General features: G+C 39.4%; 1 protein-coding gene across 7 annotated transcripts in view; it reads left to right on the top strand.

Annotated features, from left to right (window-relative positions):
* The window catches only part of ARHGEF7 (Rho guanine nucleotide exchange factor 7), a 195748-nt gene extending 172897 nt beyond the window's left edge, over positions 1–22851 (top strand). For 5 of the 7 annotated variants that reach the window (XM_075918554.1, XM_075918578.1, XM_075918640.1 and 2 more), the window contains 4 exons: positions 1619–1708; positions 17723–17822; positions 19433–19487; positions 22399–22851. In XM_075918554.1, the coding sequence (XP_075774669.1) occupies positions 1619–1708; positions 17723–17822; positions 19433–19487; positions 22399–22521 (368 nt within the window). In that variant the 3' untranslated portion in view covers positions 22522–22851. Of the gene's footprint in view, positions 1–1618; positions 1709–5155; positions 5333–17722; positions 17823–19432; positions 19488–22398 lie in introns of all 7 variants that reach the window. The other 2 variants (XM_075918736.1, XM_025179424.2) reach the window with 1 other exon arrangement.
* Positions 22852–26248: the final 3397 nt, after the last annotated feature.

Here is a 26248-nt window from a genome sequence, read left to right as displayed (position 1 = left end):
GTTGTCAGCATGTTTGATGTAAGGGATGGCTTTGTCTGCTGAAAGGGAAAGTTAATGACTTATTTTTTGCAGAGACTTGTACTTACTTGAGTGACGTCACTGATGCTGCTGGATATTCATCTTCCTTTATCCAGTGTTTCAGTCATTAGTAGTCTTTGTCCTGCTGTGTTAATTGTGCTTTCAACAAACCGATCAGATACGTGAGCTGTGTCAACCAATCACTTCTAATGTAGGAAAGTAATGCCTACATCATTCGTAGTTCTCCTTCTCTGCATTCAGTAAAATGGTGTTATACCCCGCCTAAAGAATTGCTTTGCTGAGAGATTTTTCTCACTTCTGGAATTAGGTAGGAAGTGTTTCTAAACTTTGTTGGGAAACTATCAAATTGCTCTGAACTCTTCCTAGTCATGTTTGCAAACAGTCACCACTAGTGGATATTCTGTAGAGTATCTGCGTTGTTGTAAAAGTGGGAATTTCTGGATGTCTTACCTGCTCAGAGAAGACAGTGCTCACTTGCTGATTTTGAAAGACCTTTCAGATGCCCTTAGTGAAAATCTTCAAGGCCTGTGGTATATAAAGCGCTTTGGGGATGGGGAAAAACGGATGAAAATTTAATAACCAATGAACCTGGGTGAAATTCTGGCTTCGCTGAAATAAGGACTAAAACTCCCATTTACCTCATAATAGGTCAGGATTTCACCCCCTATTGTTAACTGAAGCAACTTTGATAAAAGAATCTTGTTGAAACCCAGGAGGAACACATGGATTTTTGTTAATTATCTCCAAAGCAAATAGTCTTCCAATTTTGTCTCTGGAATGTTTTCTCTTCCCTAAGCTCTGCTAAGAAATCTAACAAGCATCACTTAACACTGAAAATAGCTGTGAAATGCTGTCAAATTTCACAAAAGTGCTTTTATGGTAAGTGGTATTTTTCTGGTGGATACAAGGCTGAAATTGTACAACTGCATAAGTTGTAATGTGATGCTGAGTTCAATTTTCAGATTGCTAGACTTCCTTTCATAGTATTGCTATGGAAAATTTGTATGTATGTTTTACCTGTGAACCCCAATTAAAAACTTAATGGTTGAACTACGTGTGCTCTGATTTTCTAGAAATTAATCCCTTGTGTTTCTCTAAACTGTGATATGTATTAAGGTGCAACTAATAACTGGGTATACTTTGTGTCTGCTGTTTGCTCAATACCAAAGAGGGAAGACGTGCTTCTTCGAAACATGCCACACAGATCTTTTTTTAAGAGAAATAGAAAGGGGCAGTTTTGAAATATTCAAGAAACCTTCTTTATCTTAATTGCCCAGTTTTGAGGTGTTTTTCAATGCATTTCATTAAAATATTTGAGTATATATTTGTTTTTTGAAACTCTGCTTTTCACTCATTGAAACTCACACCAGCATGAGACGGGCATAACCACCCTTCTTATAATTTAAGGTATCATCTACAACTTGTGAAGGGAAGTTCAGGATGGTAATGTATAGAATTACTGAGCTAAACCATAGTTGAATCATCTGGTATTTGCCTCTAGGCTTAAAATGACTTTACAATGACATGACTGGTGTAGTAACTAGAGTCATGGTAAAAAATTATTTTTTGTTGACTTCAGGTACAGCTGCATTGGAAGAAGATGCCCAGATTCTTAAGGTGATTGAAGCATACTGCACAAGTGCCAAAACACGCCAAACGCTAAATTCAAGTAAGTTAGAAAAGGCAGAAATAATTAACAAAAATGCTATTGCAGTGGTGGGTCCCAACACTAAGAAAATCAGCCTTTGGAGTTGGTCTCAGAGTGGTGTGCTTGGGTGTCCTACCTAGCATATCAGAAGCCCTGCCTGAGGTCCAGTTTTGAGACTACATTTTCCATGGTATGGATCTTTATCAAGCACGTGCCAAGAAATGGGAAGTGTCTGGATGTAATGATACTTGCAGTACACTTTCTCAGAGAGAAAATGGTAAGTGTAGAGGTAAATGGAAGAGCAGTATTAATGTTAGGCTTTGGAGCTATATCTGTTTTATGCCTTTGAGGGTTCTGTTCAATAGTGTACATCAGTGGTCCCCAACCATTTGGGGTTGCTGGGCGCCAGGGGGCGTGGCCGTTCGCCCGCCGGGCGCCTGGGGGGGGGGCGGGGCGAGGCCCCCCCATAGCCGCATTCCGGGGGCCGGCGCTCTCCCCTCAAGCACCGCGCGCCTGGGGCCGGCGCTGGCGCTCTCTCCCCCCCCTCCCCCAAGCGCCGCGCGCCTGGGGCCGGCGCTGGCGCTCTCTCCCCCCCTCCCCCAAGCGCCACGCGCCCGGGGCCGGTGCTGGCGCTCTCCCCCCCCCCCCCATGCGTCGCGGGAGGTCAATCCGCAGCGCCCCGGGGGCCGGTGCTCACCGTGCGCTACGCACCTGGGGCCAGATCCGGCACCGCGCATGCGCCACGTGCCCAGGACCAGGCCAGCCCTGAGCACTTGGCGGGTGCCAACAAATGCCCCCGCGGGCGCCATGGCGCCCGCGGGCACCGTGTTGGGGACCACGGGTATACATGTTCTGCTCAAAAGCTTCTGAGAAACCTTCACTCCTACTGTTGGAGGGTAAATGCGGCATAAAGTTTTCCTTACCACTAGATTATTATTACTGTTTTTAAATTCTCTCTTACAATAATTTCAGGGAACACTTGTTAGTTTTCTTAGATCTCTGCATTGGGTAAGGTTGCCATTCTCAAGTTTTTCAAATATATGTTCAGCTGCACACCCTCACTTAATCTGTAACAAGACAGGAGCTATGGAGGCCCTTTGTGTTGTAAGTAAAACACTCAACATAGCAGGGGAATCCACCAGCATGCATGTTTATGTAAGGTAGGAGAGCATGCTGTTCATTTTGCTCCAATTTGCTGCACAGTTCTGCCATTGTATATAAACCTAAGTTTAGGAATTATATCTCTGCAGCATGCTGTAAAATGATTCTGAGATAGTGTTTTTATTGTTGTCAGATATTATTATTAGTGTGGACATTGTAAATAATTCATTAGAAATTAAAACAGTGTAAATTGACAAATATTTGTCAGTGTTATTTCCAACACAGTTTTTTTGTGTGCATACTTCATTTCCAAGCAAAAGCATTTTTGACTGGAAATTGGGAAGTCACAAAATAAGACTGGAAATTTAGTGCACAAATTTTTTTAATGTGAAGTTGCCTGCCTTCTCATCACCTTGAAAAATCCTGCTTTGCATGCAGGTATACTTTATTTTGAAATTTGGCTCTTCATGTGAATGAAGAGCTTATGGCAACATTATTTGTTTGTTTTTTTATTTTCATTTACATTGTTTCAAGCTTAAAATGTGTATGAAAAGGGACGCTACCGGTCTGTCTTTGTGATCCATTTTATCAAATTCTCAGTCTTCAAGGTGATAAAATGAAGTAATTTATTAGCTTTTCCCTGTTTTGGACATGTTTTAGTCACCACAAATTTGTTTTTAAATCTATGATCATTCTGTTTTAATGTGGCTTACCTGGTAAAAATGAAAGAAACAAGTTTACTGTTTAAAATACTAAAAATAAACAATGGAAAAAAATACAGCTAAATTAAATTATACTATTTTAAATGTCACAACTGTGCTCAGTTGATGTTAATCATTTTTCAAAGATAAACTGACAAGAAATGGTTTGTGAAACATTTAATTTTTAATTCTGAAGTTGTGTGGGTACTCAAAAACACATGCAACTGGTGCAAAGTATATTTTTGCTTTTTCCCCCTCTATTTTTCCCTTTCTATGTATATTTAAGGAATATACATAGTGCAGTAAATATCATTGCATACATCAAAAATCAACAGCTTTTATTTGCATTTAACCACACTAAGAAACAACTGAAGTATCAGTGACATGCACGGCCTCTTCTCTTGTAAAGGGTGGTATTAGCATTACAAATTTAGGTTTTCTACCATTCCATGTCTAGCTTTTTGTCACAAATAGAAAATCTTCTCCATTTGGTGTTGGGATTGCTTCTGTAAGCGTAACAATGCATTTCAAAAATTACCACTTGAGTAAAAATGTCTCATTCTTTTTATACCCCTTTCTTACCTCTGTGTTCACATTCCGCCTGTCCCTCACTGCGCTGATTTGGCAATTCTGCTAGCAGCACCTTCTGTTTGGCATCCAGGAGGTGCTGCTTTTGGGAATGCAAATGCAGCACGGGTAGGGCACCAGTGGATTGGAAGGCAGTGGCATCAGAGGTAAGACAGCAACCTTTTGTTACTACTTGTAGAAAAAGCAGTTTTTAAAAAAATCTGGAGAGATGACGGGGCAATAGAAATGGAAAGAAGGGTGGGGCTTTCCTTTCTTATAAATCTTGTCTTTTGCTATGCATTCCATCCGTCACTCAGAAAAATAAGTTAGTTCTCTAGATAAGGGTTTAACATCATTAGTAACGCAGTAGCTCACAATATGGCCACCTACAGTTTTCAGTTTCCAAATATTTTCAGGCTTTTACCTTTCATAAGAAACCCCCCCCCCCCCCCCCCCGGCATCCTAATAGAAATTTTATAGTGACTGTATTGAGAAGCAAGCTTAGACACAATCATGACAATGACTACTCTGGCTAGCTAGTTTTGGAAGGAGGTAACTGGAAGTAGCACACAAGGTCTAAAACATTTTAAAATATTTTGCAGTTGATTTGAGATAATTACTGTGGCTTGAAACATTTTATTAGCCCTATCAATTTGGCGTTTTATAAAAAGCTTTCCAGTTGATTTGTTACAGCAAAGTTGTAATTGTGGGCTAATATAATGTTCCTCCCCTTTCAGATTTCTCTGTTAACTAGTGTTGACTGCCCTTTTGATAATGATAATAATAGTCATAAAATCTCAGGCATACTCAAATTAGGACATGTATTTTTAAATAAAACTGCTCAATTAAAATTAAAAAATTAGATTGAGACGGTTCAAAGTTATTACATGCCAAATGTAATTTTTACATCAAATCCACCAAAAATAAGAATAAGAAAGCTTTGCTGCCTTTTTAACAATATTTTCTCTTTTCCTTCTCTTCCCATCACCTTTTGCTTTCGTTTTCATGTGTTTTGGTTGTGGCTATTCCTTACGTTCCCCTCCTCATCCCACCTCTGCGTGTCCACATCCACCATTTCATTTCACCCGTACATCCTTAGCATGGCAAGGCACTGATCTGATGCATAATCACGTCTTGGCTGATGATGACCAATCAAGTCTAGACTCCTTGGGTCGTCGCAGTAGCCTTTCTCGTTTGGAGCCTTCAGACCTCTCAGAAGACTCTGACTATGACAGTATATGGACAGCCCATAGTTACAGAATGGGGTCTACATCTCGTAAGAGCTGTTGCTCATATATCTCTCACCAGAACTAATGCACTTCTGAGCTTTTCTTAACAAATGCTTGTTGTATCACAGCCTGCTTTTCTTAGATGTTTTCTTGCTGTTCCTTGTCTCTTCAATGTGATATTTTAACAACTTTTGAAAGTTTCTGATATTTCAATTGTACCTCGTGGGAGGCTCTGTTGCCAAGTTAATGCACATACAACTAAGTCATTCTAAATTGAGTGTGTATATCCTGCGAAGGATATTATAAGGTTTTTTAAAAGTGACAGCTGTTGATTTATAGCTCGGAATAGTTTGTTTTTTGACTTGGCCAGTGTAGCCACAGTTCTTCTCTACCCCTCTGCCCCCGATACAGCGCGTTTTTGTATTTTGTACTGAAACCATACTGGTTTGCGAGCTAAGTGCCAGCAATATGGAACCACTTTAACCTTAGAGTGGTCTAATTTTCTATGTATTATAAACACAAGGTATAAAGCAGGGAGAACAAGAGAAATTTTTAAAATATGCAGTACAAGAACTGTAAAATCATTCAGATACTCCTATCCTGGGCAATGTGTATGATGGAGCGTTTGGAAACCCATGAAAATGTTTATATTGCTGTCTTTTTTTCATTGTTTAAACGTGTATGAAGAGACTTACATTTTTCACAAGTTAAGTATAGTTGTCTTAAAGACTTGGAAATCTGTGTTGTTAAACACAGTGTTTTGATAGTTTCACTTGACCAATAGTCATACACTCGCTGTACTGTACGCAACTGTGTAAAAGGCTCCAGGTTTTAAATGCTGACCTGCCTAGTAGAATGCACAATTATCAACAAATCATTGATCATTCTTTATGAAAACAACAAAATTCAATGAGAAAATGAGCATCCCTGAAGGTTCCCATTATGAAAACTTATGTGTTCAGCATCTGGAACCATAGGTATAACTGTGCTCTAAATGAAGATGTACGAAGTTCTGTAAAGTAGACTGCTTGGCTTTGGTTTTCATAGTTTGAATGCATCTGAGACATGTATTTATTATGTTTTGTAATTGCTCTCATAAGAACATTGGTTTTCAGCAACCGACTCATCATTCACAGTAATTTTTGCTTTGCACAGAATTGAATATGATGGATTACATATTCAGTTATATATTCTGCACCTGGGATATTGCTGGGGGAAAAGCTGTGATCTGTATTATGAATAACATCATTGGAATTGAAATGGAACTATTCTGTATTCTAATCCTTTATTAACATTAGCATAAATGGCAGCATTCTAAGAGAGGGATAACATTTTTCACTTTCCTTAAGACTCCAGGATGCTGCATTTTTTTCTTAAGACATGTACAGTGCTCAGTGTTCTGACATCACTATATGACCAAATTAATATTGGCACAATCGTTGTGGCCTGGGAATTTGATTACACTTTTTACAAGTTCTAAGCTAATAGTAAATATCTACAGGTGATCTAAGCAAGAACCAGTGGTTTCATATGACCAATCCTACAAGGATGTCAAAATAGATAAGCTTGTGTTAGAAGCAGTTCATATCCAAAGCTTCACTGTCAGTTTTAAGTGTTTGATAACCTACTTGATACTCTACCACTGTTATATTTGAAATTGAAATGCTTATGAGAGAGATATTTCAGGGGTTTATTATTGTACTGGTCATTTTATTGACCCTTTGTGACAACTAGGTACGTGTATGCACTGTACCTAATTTTAACTAGGAAAAATAGCTAAGGGGACAAATATATGGTGTATGTACTTCATGCTGTATCAGATACATCTATAAATCACTTAGCTTTAATTTTTATTTTAAAAGTCGCACAAAGGATTCACTTACTTTAATATTGCTGAAAGCATGGATAATTTTTCCCTGATTTTTTTTTTTTTTGGACAAACAGTGTTCTGGTGGAATAATATTGATGTTTTCTGCATTGATTAAATTCCTTTTCATTTACATAATACTACCATGTTACATATATTATGTACTATAAATGAGTTTTTGAAATAGTTGCTGCACTTAAACTTTCCTTTATAATACAAAACAATGTTTTTGTTACCCAGATCTGAAGATTTTATTGACTTTCTATGCACCAAAGCTTTGACAGTTTACCACCATTCATTATTGTAGCAGTTAAATCACAAACTGTCATCAGAATAATGTTATTTTATAATAATGATCTTCAGTGCCAACATCACTGCAGAATTAAAAATCATCTGCATTTTTATGTTCCAGATCATTAACTATTGTCAGCTAATTAAAAGTATTAATACAACAAGCTTAAAATATACCAGTGTGAAAATGGTGGTATTCAGTCCAAAGGTTCAGTGTTTCTATTTTTGTGGAACTTTAGTCATGCTAATAATAGTATCTTATGTTTATGCAATTCTGTAAAATATGTGTGTACAGTTCGTATTATACTGAAAGAATGCAGAATCAGATTTAGAAGGTAGGTTTAAGCCATTATCAACTCCTTTTCATGTGGCTTAAATGGTGTTTCCATTAAATTAGTATTTAACATAAATTGACACCAAGCTATATTGTGTTTTTTGCATAATCTTGCCAAAACACAGTAATGTGTATATAGTGACGTAAAACATTGACAAATCTATATATTGTGCATTTCATTTGTGAATGGGAAAAGCCATCTTTAGAAGGTGACTGATTTTTGAAAATACAAACTGGATGTATATCTAAATGTTGCATTGTATTGTACAGTATGCCGAATATTGTTTGTGGTTGCATATAGCAATTAAGTGTTTTGTTTTATAAAAAAGGACATCTGTTATGTACAGTTGAAATAAATTTTGCATTTGCTAGCCTGTGACTTTAATATTTCATCTTTATACAGGGAAAAGGATAGTATAAGTCACAATTTCATGTTGGTTTGGCTTTTTCTGAAAGTAGCATGATATGATGAAAGCCAAATGCTAAAATAAGAGCACTAACCTGCTTTAGTGAAGGTTTCCACGTATGATTTGTGTGTAATGTAACCTAGACAGTCTAACATAATCCATCAGAGTACAAGCTATTCTGTATCCTGCTATTCTTCCTTCTTATTTTAAAACTTTTCTTCTCTAGAGATATTGTCATCTACAGAATGTGATTTCCGTTTCCATATATGGAAGTAGTAATTTTCCCCTTAATATGGGGAAACTTAAATTGAATTTTGTCAGTTTATCGTTAGTAGGAGAACAAGCTAAACAGACACTCGAGAAAAATGGATCAGTTTTTAAAAGATTGAATATAATATGCAGAGGACCTGGTACACAAGAAGAAATAGTACAGGTTAGTGCATATAGCTGTAGTCTTAATTTTTTTGCTACAGTGTAGCAATTTTTTTTCTAACCTGAGAGCCATCTAACAGAATGGTGAGTGTAATCTTTTCTGGTGAACATCTCAATCAGTTAAGGAAATATGTAGGCAATCCTGTATTTAACGTAAGTATACCCTTTCAATATTTTTCTTAAGGCTCATCACATACTGTCATTATTCCAAAAGTAGAAAGCCCCTTACTTAATTTTATTCCAATCATATATACTATCTATGTGCACCATTATTATTTCCAAGTATTTACTTGTGTCTATAAACTCTTGAAAATTCATTCTGTTCCAAAAAAAGACTGAATTTGCCATATTGACATGTAAATAAAATGATAGTTTTAGTTCTTAGTCCTACAAACTCAACCTAAGATAAGAAAGTCATGTTAGATTCTTTCCTGCTTATACATGAGCATCAGCTATAAGCAGATTCTGTCTTTAGCTAAAGCTACACCTGTGTACCCTCTTTGTGTTTAAACCTAACTATGTAATCTAGTGGTTTTCAATGGCATTGTATACATTAGACTTGGGGCAAAATTTGGCTCTGCAATTGGAACCTGGTTAACAGTTGATTTGATGCCTGAGAAAGCACAGATTACCGCTCACTCTTCTTTATATTTATTAGGGCTAACAAAAATAAAAAGTAGCTCAAACTTACTTTGAATAAGAGACTATGCAGTACTTTAAAGACTAACAGGATGGTTTATCAGGTGATGAGCTTTCGTGGGCCAGACCCACTTCCTCAGATCAAATTGTGGAAGAAAATTGGCATGACCATATATACCAAAAGGATACAATCAAAAAAAGTGAACACACGCAAAATTGACAAATCGGATTTTAGAACAGAGGGGGAGTGGAGGGAGAGGTTAGTGTCTATGAGATAACTAACCTCCGTCCCCCACCCCACCCCGTTCTAAAATCTGATTTGTCAATTTTATATGTGTTTACTTTTTTTGATTGTCTCTCTTTGGTATATATGGTCATGCCAACTTTCTTCCACAATTTGATCTGAGGAAGTGGGTCTGGCCCACGAAAGCTCATCACCTAATAAACTATCCTGTTAGTCTTTAAAGTGCTGCATAGTCCCGTCTTTTGTTTCAGCAAGACCAGACTAATATGGCTAAATCTCTATTACTTTGAATACATATACAAGGTACAGGGTACCATTTTTAGAGTTCTTCAGTAGAACATGCTATACAATTTGTTCAATGGGTAATTGTGTACCTGATTTGGCAGTAATATCCATCTGTGTTAATGAATAGAATGTGAATAATGCAATGGGAATTGAACATTTAAAGTGTGTATGGCCTAATTTGCAAATGAATATATCACAAGTGTACATACAAATAGTTAGATATCTATCTAGTAGGGCTGTCAAGCGAGTTAAAAAAAATCACAATCATGAGATTAAAAATGATAATCGCAGTTTTAATTGTGCTGTTAAACAATTATAGAATACAATTTATTTAAATATTTTGGATATTTTCTACATTTTCAAAAATGCTGATTTCAGTTACAACATAGAACAAAGAGTACAGTGCTCACTTTATATTATTTTTATTACAAATATTTGCATTGTGAAAAAGCAAAGAGTATTTTAGTTCACTACATGCAAGTACTATAACGCTATCTCTTTACTGAGAGTGTAACTTACAGATGTAAATTTTTTTTAACATAACTGCATTCTAAAACCAAAACACTGTAAAACTTTAGAGTGATGTTTCTTAAACTTTTTTGTGTTGGTGAACCCATTTGGTCTTATAATGTTGTGACCCCACCCACATAGAAAAAAAATTATATTCCTAAACAGTCGTCCTCTTTCAACGCAGGACTCAGATGCGGACTTTTGGCCCCATTGACTTTGGAGTCTGATTAATGCATTAAAAATTAAAACATGAATTATGCTGTGAATTAATCCTTAATTGACAGCTCTAATGCAGAGTGAAAGGTCATTGGGACTCCCCAGCTAGAAGTGAGAGAGGTGTTGTGTTTTGGTTGATGACTATGGTTTGCCAATGTGATGCAGCTGTGAAAAAAGCTAATTCAATCATAGGATGCATTGGGTGAGATATTTCCAGTAGTGATAGGTAAGCGTTATTACCATTGTACAGTAAAACTCTGATGATCCGGCATCTGATGGTCTGACACTCCTGATGGTTCGGCACCATCAGGAACCAGAAAGTGCTCCGGGCAGCCGGACCATTGGAGCTGCTCTGTCCCCAGCTTCCCTGATTCAGCCGCTGCTAAAACTGATCAGTGGCTGAATCGGGGAAGCCGGGGGCAGAGCAGCTGGAGTGCCGCCGGGTAGGTCCTGTAGCGCTGCCCCTCAGGGCTGCAGGACCAACCCGGCAGCACCCCAGCTGTCCCCGATTCAGCCACTGCTGAAACTGACCAGCGGCTGACTCCAGAAAGCCCGAGGCAGAGCTGCTCTGCTGCCGGGTTGGTCTAATCAGAGAAGTGAAGTGCTAGAACAGCCTTTCAAGGGGAGTAGTGGGCATAAAAAAATGAACTTGTTTCAAGACTGAGATTGATAAGTAGGGCTGTCAGGAGATTAAAAATAAATTTAGTCACAATTACGGTTTTGATTGCACTGGATAAAAAGATAGTTATATGTAGCTATTGCAAGGCTAAGTTCCGATAACATTAAAGTACTTTATGTCAACAATACCACCTATACACTAACCACTCTTTTGCCTCCGAATTTTGTGCTACAGATAACACAGACAGTGGGTGACTTCCACCAGCTATGACAGAGTATGTTTGCAAAGTTTGTTTGATCCGTGGGCTTGTAATGATCCTGAATGTACAATAGCTTAACCCAGGGCTACTCAGCACACAGCCCATGGGCCGCATGAGGACCGCAGCCCATTTGTTTGCGGCCTGCGGTTGGGAGCCAAAACAAAAAAGTAGTCAATATAATGGTCTTCTGTTGATACGCGTTTTAATACAGGCTGCCCCCAACTTGCGACAGACATGATCGGCTCTGGAGATAGCGTCCCAAGTCAGGGGCATTGTAACTTGAATCTGCATTTACGACAGGCATCGTACACTGTTGTAAATGTGGGGCTGAGGACGTAAGTCAGGGGATTTCGGCCCCTTCTGCACTTACGGAAAAGGTCATAAGTGCAGGGGGTTGTAAATCGAGCTGTCGCAAAGCGGGGGCCTCCTGTAGTTAAATTCCTGGACTCTCATTGCTCATTAAAAGTGCTGTCATATGAGTGGAAATCAAGCATATACTGCATTTTATTAATATCAGCAGAACTGACTTAAATGGGGCCTGTGTGTTGTGTAGTCTTGCCTTAATCTTTGTATTCATGCCCGTCAGTGTGAAAGAGGCTATTTGCGTATGTTTGCATATATATTTGTATGTTTATGCAACCACACTTAAGTTGCGGTCCTCGGCATGTGCTGTAAGTATCATTGTGGGCCCCTAGGGCTTCGAAAGTTGAGTAGCCCTTGCTTAACCAATGCTACTGCAAAGTGGATAGCAATGAATTGTAGGTCACTCACCATTGTAAATGCAGAGGGCTAAGAGATGTTATAAAAATTGCCTCTTCCAATGCATCATACACCTGGTCCTCTCGAGGAATCATTGTATTATGAATACATGACCTATATAACAAGAAGACCACAAGATTGGAATGTCTGAAAAATGCACTAGCTGATGCTTTGTCTGAAGATCACTGGTCATCCTTGACCAGTCACAGCTACCTTGGGGTCATGGCACACGTGATTGGTACTGCGAGGGCACTGCAGTAATTTGCTTTAACAATAAAACATACTGAACAGAGACATTATGCTGAAATGTGTATAACGTTTCTTGGATGTTACAATATTATGAAATATTCAAAAATAGGAAACAATTAGTACTAACAGTGTGATCAAAACTGCGATTAAGCATGATTAATTCTTTTAAATTATGATAAATTTGAGTTAACTGTAAATAATCAACAGTCCTATATATAGCCATTAGCATGTGCACACCCCTGATTTACACATACACACTTGGGGAATTCGATCTCCAAACTAGAGCTTGAAACTCAAGCACAACAATCCAGTTAGTAGTTACTTTAAAAAGGAATTTCTTAGGATTGAAAATGATTTGCTATTCTATTAAAAATCAGATTTTGTAGAAAGAGATGATAGAAAACAAGAATGGCTAGCAGCATTGTGAAAACTACAGTTACAAAAGACTTTAGATCAGTGTAAAAGTCTGCCTTACCCTCAACCTTGTTGGGTTTTTTGTTTTTAATTTGGCCACTTAAAAGCTAAAAGCAGACAGGCAGTAGGACACTTACAATAATGAACGGCACAAATTGGGAATTAACAGCTCTTAAACCAAGGATGGACAATAAAATGGCGGCAGTTCAGCAGGGTTAGCCTCTGGCGGCTGGCACCACTCTATTTACCTGCATCTCTGCAGGTACAAGCAGTTGCAGCTCCCATTGGCCCCAGCTCACCATTCCCAGCCAATGGGAACTGCGGAAAGTGATGCAGCTCCCATTGGCATGAATGGTGATCTGTGTCTAGGGGGAGCTGCAAGCACCTGTACTTGTGGAGGTGCAAGTAAATATAGCAACACAGACCTACCAAGGACTAACCATGGGGAACCGGAGTCAGTCCCGGGGTTGGTATTTGCCCACCCATGTGCAGTGTATATAGGGTATTTGTGTCTTAATTGTATTTAAAAAAAATATTTTTTGTTAAACCAGCCCAGGGTCTGAGTCTAGGAAGAGGCCTAATGTGTGGTTATTACAAATGGTTTGTCTTTTATTGTCTTCCTTTTATTTTCATTTTAAAATATAATTAGGTATGTTTGCTTTTATCCAGCTACCATCATATAGTGTGCCCAATGTCAGATTCAAAATCAAGTGCCAGGCACATCTCTGATGCAGCTCCTTTGAAGGCAGTAGAGCTGTATCATATATATACACATATGGATGTGTTCTTGCATATTTCATTTTGTAGTCCACCCTCAACTCCAACAGTCATTGGTTGTTGGAGAAGCAGAACTAGGAGGAGCTGACTAATTACAGTAATTCCTCATTTAACACGTGCCCTCTTAACACGTTTTCGCGATAGCATGATTTTTTTTTAGGGAATGTTTTTTGAATTACACAACCGTCCGCAGAATAACATGATTTCCCTAGCCGGCCCGTCGCTGGTGGCTGCGCGGGGCTTCCCCCGCCTCCCTGCAAAGCGGCGGAGGGTTCGCTGCTTGCCGCACCATTCCCTGGCGACCCCACCTCACTGGACGCAGTGCGGGTCCCAGCCGACCCATCAGAGGGGCATACTCCCAACCCAATCCCCCTTCCCTTCTCCTCCCCTTCCCTTCCCCAGAGCCAAACACCTCCCCTCCCTGCTGTAACCCAGTTTCCTTTCTCCCACAACCTTATGTCCCGGTCCCAACAGACACCACTGCTTGAAACGCAAGTCCCACCTTTTCCATTATTTTCAGTGGGAAAATTGGCCCCTCATAACACGTTTTCACTTAACGTGATCATTTTCTGAAACATATCTATAGTGTTAACTGAGGAATTACTGTGTTGGTCACAGTTGGACGCTAGGGAGAACTTTGGTGGATTCCAGTCTGCATTCTGGCTTTCCTTTGGAGTTGTGCTAGTCATGGTCATGAGTCTTGTCCTGCTGGCTTTAGAGAGCATTTGCCTGTTTTGTCCCCATGTGAATGCAGCTGTTAATGTAAGTGGTCGGATGAATGATGTTTTGTTGCTTGATGAAAGTTCCAGATATGTGAAACTGCCCTCCCCTGTGAATAATCCATGTCTAGAAGATATTAGTCACTGGCAACTAAAAGCAGTGTCATCACTGAATGATCTGATATGTGCATTCTGCAAATATAGATCTTTCTTTCCTGTGTTAAGTGTGTATCAGAAATCTCTTAATACTGCTTAGAGAGCTATGTATGAGCTGATATACAGACACACTTCTCTTATCTGGTGGGTTCTACAAGTTCAGCCTGTTCCTTGGAGGATGTTGCTATAAAGGAACATCAGAGCTACTTCATCCTCAGCCCTGGAAAACCGAAGTGTTACTGCTGGACAGAAGCTTGTGTCTGCTTGTTGATTCAGCTTGTCTGTGCTGGCGGTAGTGAATTGTGATGTGGGTTCGGAACCCTGGCGTGCCTTTCAGCTCTCAAGCAATGTTGGGCTTTTTTCAGTTGTACAGTTTTGCAGCTTGTGTGCTCTCATTTTATTGTGTGATAGTCATCTCCCATTCATACAGTTAGATTTTCTGATTGAGATGAAAACTTATTTTAAAGGCAGATTTACAGGCAAATATATCGAAGTCCATATAATCTCTACGTTAACAACCTAAGGTATAGAAAAGAATTATCAGGACAATAAAATAGTTTAATAGAGATTTGCATTTTTCTGTTGTAGGTTAACACAGCAAATCTGTGCTTTCTGCAAATACTATATGAGTCGCCCTTCTAAGATGGTTTTAGTACAGATTGAAAAATGGTATTTTTTGTCTCCCTCATGCTTCTGTTAATATTCTATCAGAAGGTGTTTGTGAAATGCAAATAGAATATGACAGACTGAAATACAAAATTACCTTTTTCATTGGAACAAGACAAACACATCTATCTGAGGACAGAACAATGAGAGTTGCATGATGGCAACGATAAAAAAACAATTTCAACATTATGAAGCTTGTCAATGCAAGAAGAATGACAATGGAGCTCTCCATGTTCTGACTTCATTATTGTTGTATGCTCTGGACCACAAAAACCAGTCAGAGGAATAGTTCATATTTCACATAACTGCTATACACATGTGTACTTGTGTGTGTACAATTGTGCGTGCAGTATTTATTGTCTGCATTTTTCTTTTTTATAAAATGTGATTAAATTTTATTTCACCATTCTACATCCCAGTATCACAAGATGTTTTCTGTGTGCTCTGTTTCAGTTTTAACATACACATACATACACACACCGGGTTATATATAATGAACATAGTGCGTGTGTGTATAGATTATGCATAGAGTATATATGATATTTGTGAAATAGCTTCTCTATTGTCACATTTTTTCTGGTTTTAGCTATCTTTCTCCCCATGCCATCTCCTACTGATGTCACTGTGACCTAAGAGGCTTGGATACAGCTATCTAAAGATAAATGTTTCACTCCTTCAGTTGGCTCAAGAGAGTCATTGGAGAGAAGTAACCCGTTCCTCTCCCCCAAATAAACACCACCCTCTGCCCCTCCTGACTTGGAAGGTGGGACCCAAACTCTGATACTGCCAGATCATTAGTCTAGCCTCTTCAAATCATTTTTATCTCATTGCTACATAATAGACTGACATCTCACAAATAGCCAGACTTACCTCAGGCCTCAGCTTAATAATCAATAATAAGCTCAAGGCAAATAATTTTTGCATCAGTTTTAATTATGATGGACTGTGCCAGTACAGAAATTACTTTCACCAGCTACATAGAGCTTTGCTGTGCCAGTGATTCAAGTCACTCCTTCCTTGCAAAATTATGATTTCTCTCATTGCACAACGGCATTAATTCATTTTAAAAGAACATTTGATTATTTTTATTACATAGGATTTACAATTGTTTAGGACCAGATTCTTCTCTGAGTTTTCTCAGGACCATTACTATACAGAGATGTGAATGAACTGGTTAGATCCTCCTTACTTGCCAAAGGACTGTTCCCACTGATTTAACTGATTGCCCTCATTTACTGAAAAGTAGTTTGAGCTTTTCTATATGATTCAGCAGCGTTCTATTTTTCCCCTGTTGGCTTATTTGTTCTCAGAACATAGGACTGCAGTGGTTTGATAGTTTAATGTCTTCCATTGGGCTCATGTTCTTCAGCATGATTTGCCCTGTGTTTAGAGATTACAGCATTTTGTTACCATCTGTGAAGCAAAGGGCAAGATAAGAATGAAGCAGCTGGTCATCAAGAATGAATGAATTTCCACTAACAGAAGTGCTCCCGCAATACACATTTACTGACTATGAACTGAAATCGTGCTAAAATTAATACATTCCTAGTTAGATGAAAATCATGATAATGATTTGGTATATGAGACAGTATTGTCTATGATTTTAAAGTTAACATTTTGGGTAACTACACAACAGCTCCAAAGGCTTGTCAACTTTATTTAACTAAATATGTACTTAGGCAGCATTTGTTTACAAACCTTTTCAAAAAACGCTAGTAATTTGTTGCAGCCTAATTATCGTTTCTAGAACAGTTTGCTTCATGAAAGACACGTGCCTTCAAAGCAGCACAATATTGGTTAAGGGCCACCTGTTTTACAATTTACACTAATTATCTTAGAGTGCTATCATATTGTAATGTTAATAAAAATGTACATTGTAAAATGGTGTGGAAGGAGACGTGTTTTGAGATAGTTGTGAAATCATTTTTCCCTTGTAGTTTGTGTTTTTATATTTTAGCTGTGCATTTAGTATAATGCTTTTAATAATGTAATTTGTTAATAATTTATATGAGGATGAATGATCTTTCTAAACTTAGATACATAAAGAATAACTTGCTTTCTGGAAAAAAATTGAAATCCTTTATTTTTTTCTCGTTACTCCCACTCTTATGTGTGTTCCAGGACACAAATGAAATCAATCAATTTCACTGCTTCTCACTGGTTTAGCTATTGATTTGCTGGAGTTAATCTTGATTTATATTCATGTATAGAAGATCAGAATTAGCCCTAAAGGCTTGACTGCAATTTGTCTGTACAACACACGCAATTCTCATTTACCTCAATGTGGTGAAACCACACGAGTCTCACCAATTCAAAGAGGCAGATACTGTACTGTGCCTTCATCTCTGGACAGCATCACCACTGAAAAGGGGAAAAAAGGGTCAGATTTTTTTTTAATTCCAGTCTACTGAAAAACATTGTTAAGGAAGTAAAGGAGATGAGTCAATAGCTGTCTGTCTGTCTGTGAGAAAAATAATGTAAAGCAAAACCTTAGTTCATCAATGTGCCATGCATTATAGAGATGAAACAATCACCAGCAAGTCTCTGATGATGTTTGCATGTTACTCATTTTATACATTTTTTTGTAATAATAGGTTCCCGTAAAGAGTCTGCTCCCCAAGTGCTGCTTCCAGAGGAAGAGAAAATTATTGTAGAAGAAACAAAGAGTAATGGCCAGACTGTGATTGAAGAAAAGTAAGAAAGTATCTAATGACTATGGGATTAAAACAGTTAAATTTTGCACTTGTACAAAAGTAATTTGTGTGATATACTTGGCTGTGAAGTTTTCTTTTTCTGTTTTTATTCTGTAGCAGTAGTGATATACATACTGGAGATTTTTACTGGTTATTCATAGGTTATACTGTCAGCTGCAAATTGTTAAACTTTGTTGGAAAAATAGTTTCCCTGGGTGCTATAGTCTTTTAGTGCCAACCTAAAGGCTTCTTTCCGACCGTGTACAGGCAGTCCCCAGGTTACGTGGATCCGACTTATGTCGGATCCCTACTTACGAACGGGGCTTTTCTTGCCGCGGAGGACATGGGTGGCGGGACCGCCCAGACGCTCCGCGGTCCCGCCGCCCGTGTCCTCCGCAGTGAGAAAAGCTGCTCCGCGTCTCCCTGGTCTGCTGGGGGGGGCCCCCCAGCAGACCAGGGAGACGTGGAGCAAAGCCGCGGAGGACGCGGGCAGCAGGACCTCGGCGCGTCTGGGCGGTCCCGCTGCCCGCATCTCCCTGGTCTGCTGGGGGGGCGCAGCTAGTGCGCCCCCTCCTCCCCCGCAGACCAGGCTTTTCTCGCCGCGGAGGACGCGGGCGGCGGGACGGCCAAGACGCACCGCTCCCGTCTTCCGCGGCGAGCAAAGCCTGGTCTGCTGGGGGGGTGGTGCAGCTAGTGCGCCCCCACCCCCCCCAGCAGACCAGGCTTTTCTCGCTGCTGGTCAGTTTCAAGGTGCGGCACAGCGGGACCAACCTAGCAGCACCCCAGCTGCTCTGCCCCAGGCGTCCCCAAGAGCATCTGGGGTGCTGCCGGGTTGGTCCCGCCTCGCCAAGGGTTGGTGCTACCAGACCAACCCAGCAGCACTCCAGCTGCTCTTTCCCAGGCGTGTCCGATTCAGCCGCTGCTGGTTAGTTTCAGCAGCGGCTGAATCTGGACGCCTGGGACAGAGCAGCTGGGGCGCTGCCGGGTTGGTCCCCGCAGCGCCGCACCTTGGCGCTGCGGGGACCAACCTGGCAGCACCCCAGCTGCTCTACCCCAGGTGTCCATAAGTCAGCTGCTGCTGAAACTGATCAGCGGCTGATTCCAGGAAGCTCGGGGCAAAGCAGCGGTGCCTCAGGCTTCCTGTAGTCAGCCGCTGGTCAGTTTCAGCAGTGGCTGAATCGGGGAACCCTGGGGTACAATATGTACCAGTTCCGACTTACATACAAATTCAACTTAAGAACAAACTTACAGTCCCTATCTTGTACGTAACCCGGGGACTGCCTGTATTATTTATTTTGCAGTATATATAACTTAAACTTACTAGGCATGCATAATGTTTTAGAGACAGATAAAATAATATCCATTATGCTGGATGTTACAAATATGATAATAGGTGCTTTTCCAAGGAATTTACCTTGCTTGCTTATATCTTAATAGGAATGTATAATATTATATAAAAGGGAAGTTATTAGAGCTAGCTGGCTTTTTGCTTCATGATTTTTCATATAGTTTTTATTTCATGACGCTTGATGTCTTTTAGTAATCTATAGAGCTGTTAATCCATTTTCACTTTAGAAAATGATTGTAATGGATCTTAACCTTCTTTTTTAGAAGCCTTGTTGACACAGTATATGCATTAAAGGATGAAGTACAGGAATTAAGACAGGTTGGTAAATAGTGCTTATTATGTTTTGTTAATGCTTGAGGATGGAGTGGGAGTGCGCAGATTGTACATTGTAATTGTGGCAAATAATTATTAAAGTTAGTAGGGTTAATTTTTTTTTCATTAGCAGAGTTAGGACTAGTCAACTATCCGATAAGCAAATGCTTATCGGATAGTTAACAGGATTGTCGACTCGTCGCTCCCTCCTCTCCCCGCCTGCCCTGCTGCCTCTATCAGATAGAGGGAAGGAAGAGGGGGGGTACTTCAAAGTGGCAGCGCCTCACAGCTGACCCCGGGCGCCATGCTGCCGCAGCATTTCAAAGCAGCAGCACCATGTGCAGCTGGGGTCAGCTGGACAGTCCCCAGCTGATCCCGGGCTCCCAGCCACTTTGAAATGCTGAATGGAGCCTGGGGTCAGCTGAAGAGTCCCCAGTTGAATCCAGGCTTCATCCAGCATTTCAAAGCGGCAGCACTGCTTGGAGTCCAGGATCAGCTGGGCTCTTGTCCAGATTACAAATCTGACTGTAAACAGTAGACACACACACCTTCAATCTTGGGAGCTTTATTGTAATACTTACTGTATCCTCTGGTTGCTTCCCCCAGACCGCACGAATATCCCCACTGTCTCCACTGGATTTATTATTATAATTGTTATTAATAATTAATAATAATTTATTTCAGTTTGAAGCACCCTGTGTCCCCAAAGGCTGTGGGTTGAATTTCAAACACAGGGCAAAATTCTGGGACTTGGATTCACAATTAAGGGGTGAAAAGGTGTAATTAGAGGAGTTGTTTTCGTTTGTTTGACTAGTAGTTTTTGAACTGGAAGTGAAGTCACAAAACACGTCAGGAGGAATCAAGAGTTGTGTTCTGATCAATAAAGCAATACCATTTCCTAATAAAGCAAATTAATACTCAGTGAGTCTTGTTTTAGGTTTGTGAATCTTATTTGCATGTAAAGAACTTTGAATTATCAGTAGTTCTTATCAGGTTTCTATTTATTTCGTCCTCTTTCTTTATTACAAATATATTCCATAGTAGTTATTTATATACTTCAACTCTCACAAGAGACTTCAAACTTATTTTCTACTAGCTGGACTTACCTGGCATTGCCCAGGAAACCGGAGGAACAAAATTTATAAAAACAGAAGCTGGTCCTGACAGCCGCCAGCCACACCGCAGCTGCCAGTGCCTGACATCTGGCCATTATGGCAGACCCCCGTGCTTTTCTACTGCTGCATAAAGCAAAATCTCGGACTCAAAGAAGAGGCATTGCAATGTTGAGAATCAGAGCTATTTGACTTGGCAAACTTAGATATAAAAATCACAATAGAAACTATGTCTCTGTTTTCTTCCCATGTCATGAGTCTTGGAGCCATTAAAAGCACAGTGGAAGGGAGAGCCCCCAAATCACCATGGCTTGTTTCCCCACCATTGCTGGAAGCATGTGGAGGCCCCTCTTCAATAGTGAAATGTTTTGCTCCTATCAGATGGTATTTTTGCTCATTATCCTTGTAGAATCTAATGGTTTTTTGTTAGGGAAGTAGGAGATAGACATGCTGGGTCTGCAAATTCTCATCCAAGAGCTGAGTATAGGGATGTCTCAATCAATGGGGCTGGCCCTACTGAATCTGAGAGATTTCAAGGTGACACCTCAAACTCTTCTCCCATCTTTTTTGATGAAACTGAGTCAACTACCTGAGCCTGCTCTCACCTGTATAGTCCCTCCTCTAGCACCACCTCCTTGATCAGCTGCCCCTCCAATGGACTGCATCTGTCACTCCCCCCAGGATCATCCAGTATCAAACCCAGGACCAGTGCCCGGATTTGAGGGATTCTTCCCTCCCCTCCCCCCCGCCTTGGATTAATTTCTCACCCACCCAGCATCATCCAGTGCTGTCCCTTGGGCCAGTGCCCCTTAAAAGAGACACCCCCCACCCCCAGCCATGGGCTTCATTTCTCACTCACTCCCTGCAGGATTGTCCTGCCCCACTTCCTTCATCCCTCTACAATCCTGCCGTCCCCCCACTCACCCCCAATGATCCATCCCCCCCCCCCACAATCCTGCCCTCCCCCCACTTGCTCACAACAGTCCAGCCCCCCTGGACCAGCTTGCCCCCAATGATCCATCCCCCCCAATCCTGCCCTCCCTCCCATGCGGCCACCAACTGTCCAGCCCTCCCCAATCCTGCCCTACCCTCCACTCGCCCCCAATGGTCCAGCGCCCTCCTCCGTCCCCCCCGCTCTCACTTCCAGATCCCTAATGCACCTCCTTCCAGACATTTTTTCAAAGTGGCAGCTGAGCAGTAACACCAGCCCCGCCCCCACGACTAGAGCGAGCCCCGGCAGCAACCCACCCGCCCATTGGTTGGCCACTGGACCCTGAGCCAATCGCAGTATTGAAGAGGGACCTCCATATGCTTCCAGCAATGGTGGAGAAGCCGCTTCTCCCCGCACTGCCAACCTCCGTGCAGTCCCAAGGAGAAGCGTTGGTCTCTCATCTCTTCCCTCCCACAGTACCTTAAAACCTTTTCCTGGAGGAAAGGTTATCCCATGGAAAGTTTGGTTGCCGTAGGTTTTACAGTGTCCAAGTTATTAGAGCACAAACATACAAACATTCTCCTTTATATAGGTATATAGATTAGATTTATGGCTAGTTTCCACTAATAAATTTGTATGAGAGAGAAGCATTTTAGTTTCCATTAGGCATTTCTGCTTCACTCTACCAAGTAATTGTGTAAATAACTTTTGAATGTTGAAGAAATACAACACAAAATAGTCACATGAAGCCACAAAATCGTAACAGACTTTTACTTTAAAAGAGCCATTCAATTAGCAGCATGCATTTTGGGGAGGAAAGATAAGTGTGCTGTTGAAAAAAGTTGCCATAAACTATTTGTCCTCTGTTTTACAGGACAACAAAAAGATGAAGAAATCTTTAGAAGAAGAGCAAAGAGCTCGCAAGGACCTTGAAAAGCTTGTTAGGAAAGTGTTAAAGAATATGAATGATCCTTCTTGGGATGAAACCAATTTATAACTAATATACCATTGTTCGTTTCTTTCTATTGAAAGACCAGTTGTCAAACCAAGCTGGGCAGCCTTCTGACTAGTCAGTGTTGCACCAAGAGCACTACAAAACAGGATTTAACTGGATCTAATGATTTTTCTTGCTTGTAATGTATACAAACAAGTCAAACCTTTCACTGAAGCAATCAATAAGTGTGTGGAGACCATGGATCCTGAACTTTACAAAAGTTAATTTGTTTTCATCCAAATTACCTCATTTTGCAGAATGTGCAGCAGCTGACTAAAAAAGTCCATGTTTTTCAGTGGCTTTTTAATTAAATATATATATTTTTCATGTAAATATTTGTAATTTTGAATGCCTATGTGATTGATGTATCAGGGCTGATACGTTATACTGTACTTCCCCCGCCCCCATTATATTGTCACAAGTTTTAGAAATAACAGTACACTCTCACCTCAGACAGATCAGAGTTCTTTGATGGAGTGTTTGGATCATTTGTAGGTTTGTTTCAAATTATCCTACTCGTATCACATGCACAAATCTACAAAATTTATTTTTTCTGATTGACCAATATATTTAAATCATTTAATTAACATTATTTATGTCTGTGCAAACATTTAAACACAGTTTTAAATGCTTTTGAAAACAGTATTAAATCAAAAGAGATACAATAAATTGTGGATTGACGCCATTTTTTGTTTCATTTCTAATGCCCCCATAATTGATATTTATTTACACATATTTGGAGCACTAATATGCAACACTATTTTGACCAATTAAAGACTGATGTACTTGCTTTTTTTTTTTTAATGACTGTGATTTTTAGGTGTTTATGTACATTTTCTGTTGTCGTGCATGTACTTTAACATACACTGGCTGATAATGTAATGGAACATACATGCCGTTTTGTCAAAGCAAAAAAAAAAAAAAGGCCTAATCATAATCAAACAGAAATTCTCATTAAGCATAGGCCAGTCAGGTTAGGCCAGCCTAATGACAGATTTTTGTTCTTTCTTTACTAGTCAGGATATTTTTATTCAGAACACCCTTAGTGGAAGAATTTTCTGTGCCCAATCCCTTTTTCTTATCACATGGAAGACAATATTGTTTTCGTTTCAGCCTGAATAAACAGAAGCAAGTTTAGAAATAAGGTTTGTAATTGCAAATAGCCTTTTCATGGCATCTGTTATACTGAAGTGTGTTTCATAATTTGCAACTCTGGTAAATTGGAAGCTCAGCAATGCATACAGAGAGCATCACAAAAAACATTCAGTGTGTAGGTTTTAGAAATACAATAATTGTGGTGTCTTCCTAGATTTAAAATAGAAGACACTACAGATCTGCAGCTGATACCCTCCTTAAGAATCCAATTCAGAACTCATTGAAGTTGATAGTAAGACTCCCATTGACTTTAGTAGGCTTGGATAAGAACTAGGAAACACAAATTTCTACTCTGTTTAATCATGACACTAGAGGAGAGGGGTGTATCCTCATTTAAGTAATATGTTCCAGCTCCTTCTCTGTTCTTTTCGTCAGCTGACAGCAGCCAAAAGTGGAAGTTTAGCATAAGCACCTGTATGTCAAGATTCAGCACTGGCTTAATTATTGTTATAAAAAAGGCCATAATCTTTATTCAAGTGGTTCCATCTACTCCAGTGGTGCTTACTGTAGCCCTGATTCAGCAAAGCTCTTAAGCACATGCTTAAATTTAAGCTTGGACTTAATTCCTATTGATTTTATCGTGAAGTACATACTTAAAGGCTTTGTTGAAACAGAGCCCATATGAAGGCAAATAGAATGAGATTTGTTTCTTGTTGTGTTTAAGTATTAGTATTTTTGTCTGTTAAACCATTTTAAAAATAGAAGTGATGCTTATTTCTCACATTTTTTCATAGGGCTCATGCCCTGTTGTGTCACATTTTAGCAAGATGACTGCTGAAGAGTGTGCTCTGAAAAGTCCATTTTATCTACAAACTTCATTTTTCATATGCAGTTTTTAATTCATCTCTGGTGAAAAGTGATTTTTTTCAAATTGCTTGGCTGAGAAAAATGGATAGAGATTTCTTTTAACAATGGGTAAAAATATCTCTTAAAAATTACATTAATTGCTTGGGAATATAATATTGGGGATCTAAGTGGGCACTTAGACCCTAAAAGACCATTTTAGACAGCTAAATATATTTTTAGGCACTTGATTCCATATACTCACATTTGAAAATTGATCCTCTGGCCTATATTTTTAAGGAACAGACTGAGTAAAAGTTAAAGCATTCAGGTGTGTGAGAATGTCTACTGAAAAAGATCGAAGCTGCTGCAGTTGATCTTCCAGGGTTTGAATTAGCGAGTTGAGTGAAGACATGCTAATTCGAACTTAGAGGGGCACGCCAGTCCATGCTGGTAATGCTGCTTTTAGGAAGAGTAAGTGAAGTTGAAGGAAGTGTGTGCTCTCTTCAACTTCCTGCAGTGTGAACAGCGCCAAAAGTTGAATTACGGTATTTCAACTTCAGCTACACAATTAACATAGCTGAAGTTGCGTGTCTTAATTTGACCTTATCCTGTAGTGTAGATATATTCTGAGAGCTTTGTAGATATCTTCCCAAAAACTCATTATTAATTATAATGTCTTACCTTGAAATGTTTTCCTGTTGCTGAAATCAAACCAAACTGTTGGGCTGATATATTCAATTAGCATTTGTTTAGCATACTGTATATCATTATTTAGAAAGAATAAGATGCATGATACTAAATATCACAAATTTATAGTGTTTTTGCCGAATTTAGATTTAGGAATACCATTGCAATTTGAGTTTTATTCAGGTATGCTGAAGTTGTAAAAGTTCAGGCACTGAAATTCAAGTGATTTACTCAAGCTTTTATTTTAGTGTGAATTTTAATCTTCTGTTGAGTACCCGTGAAAAGACATTCCAGAGGAAAAACATGAAAGGAAGATATTTAATCTAATAGTATTCAGTAAATTTTAACTCAGGAACAGCTTCTATCATAACATGATCTTATTTTACATTGCATTGTAAACAGTAGCATTGCAATGTACATTTGCTGACAGTACATATGAGATCTAATTTTTTTTTTTACTTTGACTGTACCCTCATACTGATATCTTAATGAATATGCCTTTGATATTATAATTAAACAGTTAATATCATGATATAATGATGTTCAAAATGGATTGGGATGAAATTGGTATTAAAACCACAGCAAAAAGGCTAATACAGTATGTTACTTTTTGTCGTTACTTTAGCTCTACAAAAGAGAGCAAGATCAGGGTTTCGGGAATCAAGAAATAGTTAACTGTTCTTCTAAAATTTGTTATACTGTATAAAGATTGTAAATTTCACTATGTGACCTTCTGACTTGTTGGGAACATTATATACGCATGGATAAATGGGGCACTGTTTATTTAACTTATTAAAGGGTTGTTTCTTTGCTCTCATCATTTAGGGATGAGGAGGTGAAGCCATTTCTCATCCTATCGATGTGAAGCACTTTCAGTTCTAAACTGTTAAAAAATGTAGCATAACATTACTGTGTACTTAAATAATGTATGTGCTTGTTTGTTTCACCATGTCATGACATCTTAAAAATTAAACAACTGACTGCCTTTGTATAAACATTTTTTATGCTAATCATTTAAAGAATGTAGGGTATCCATTTACAATAATTGTGGAGAATTCAACCATAATCTACGCTTTACAGATAATGTCCTGATAGTGATTAC

This window comes from Pelodiscus sinensis, chromosome 1 (genome assembly GCF_049634645.1).
Source record: "Pelodiscus sinensis isolate JC-2024 chromosome 1, ASM4963464v1, whole genome shotgun sequence".
NCBI classification, from domain to species: Eukaryota; Metazoa; Chordata; order Testudines; family Trionychidae; genus Pelodiscus; species Pelodiscus sinensis.
Note: the sequence above shows the minus strand (reverse complement) of the source record. Positions and strands in the feature narration are given on the sequence as shown.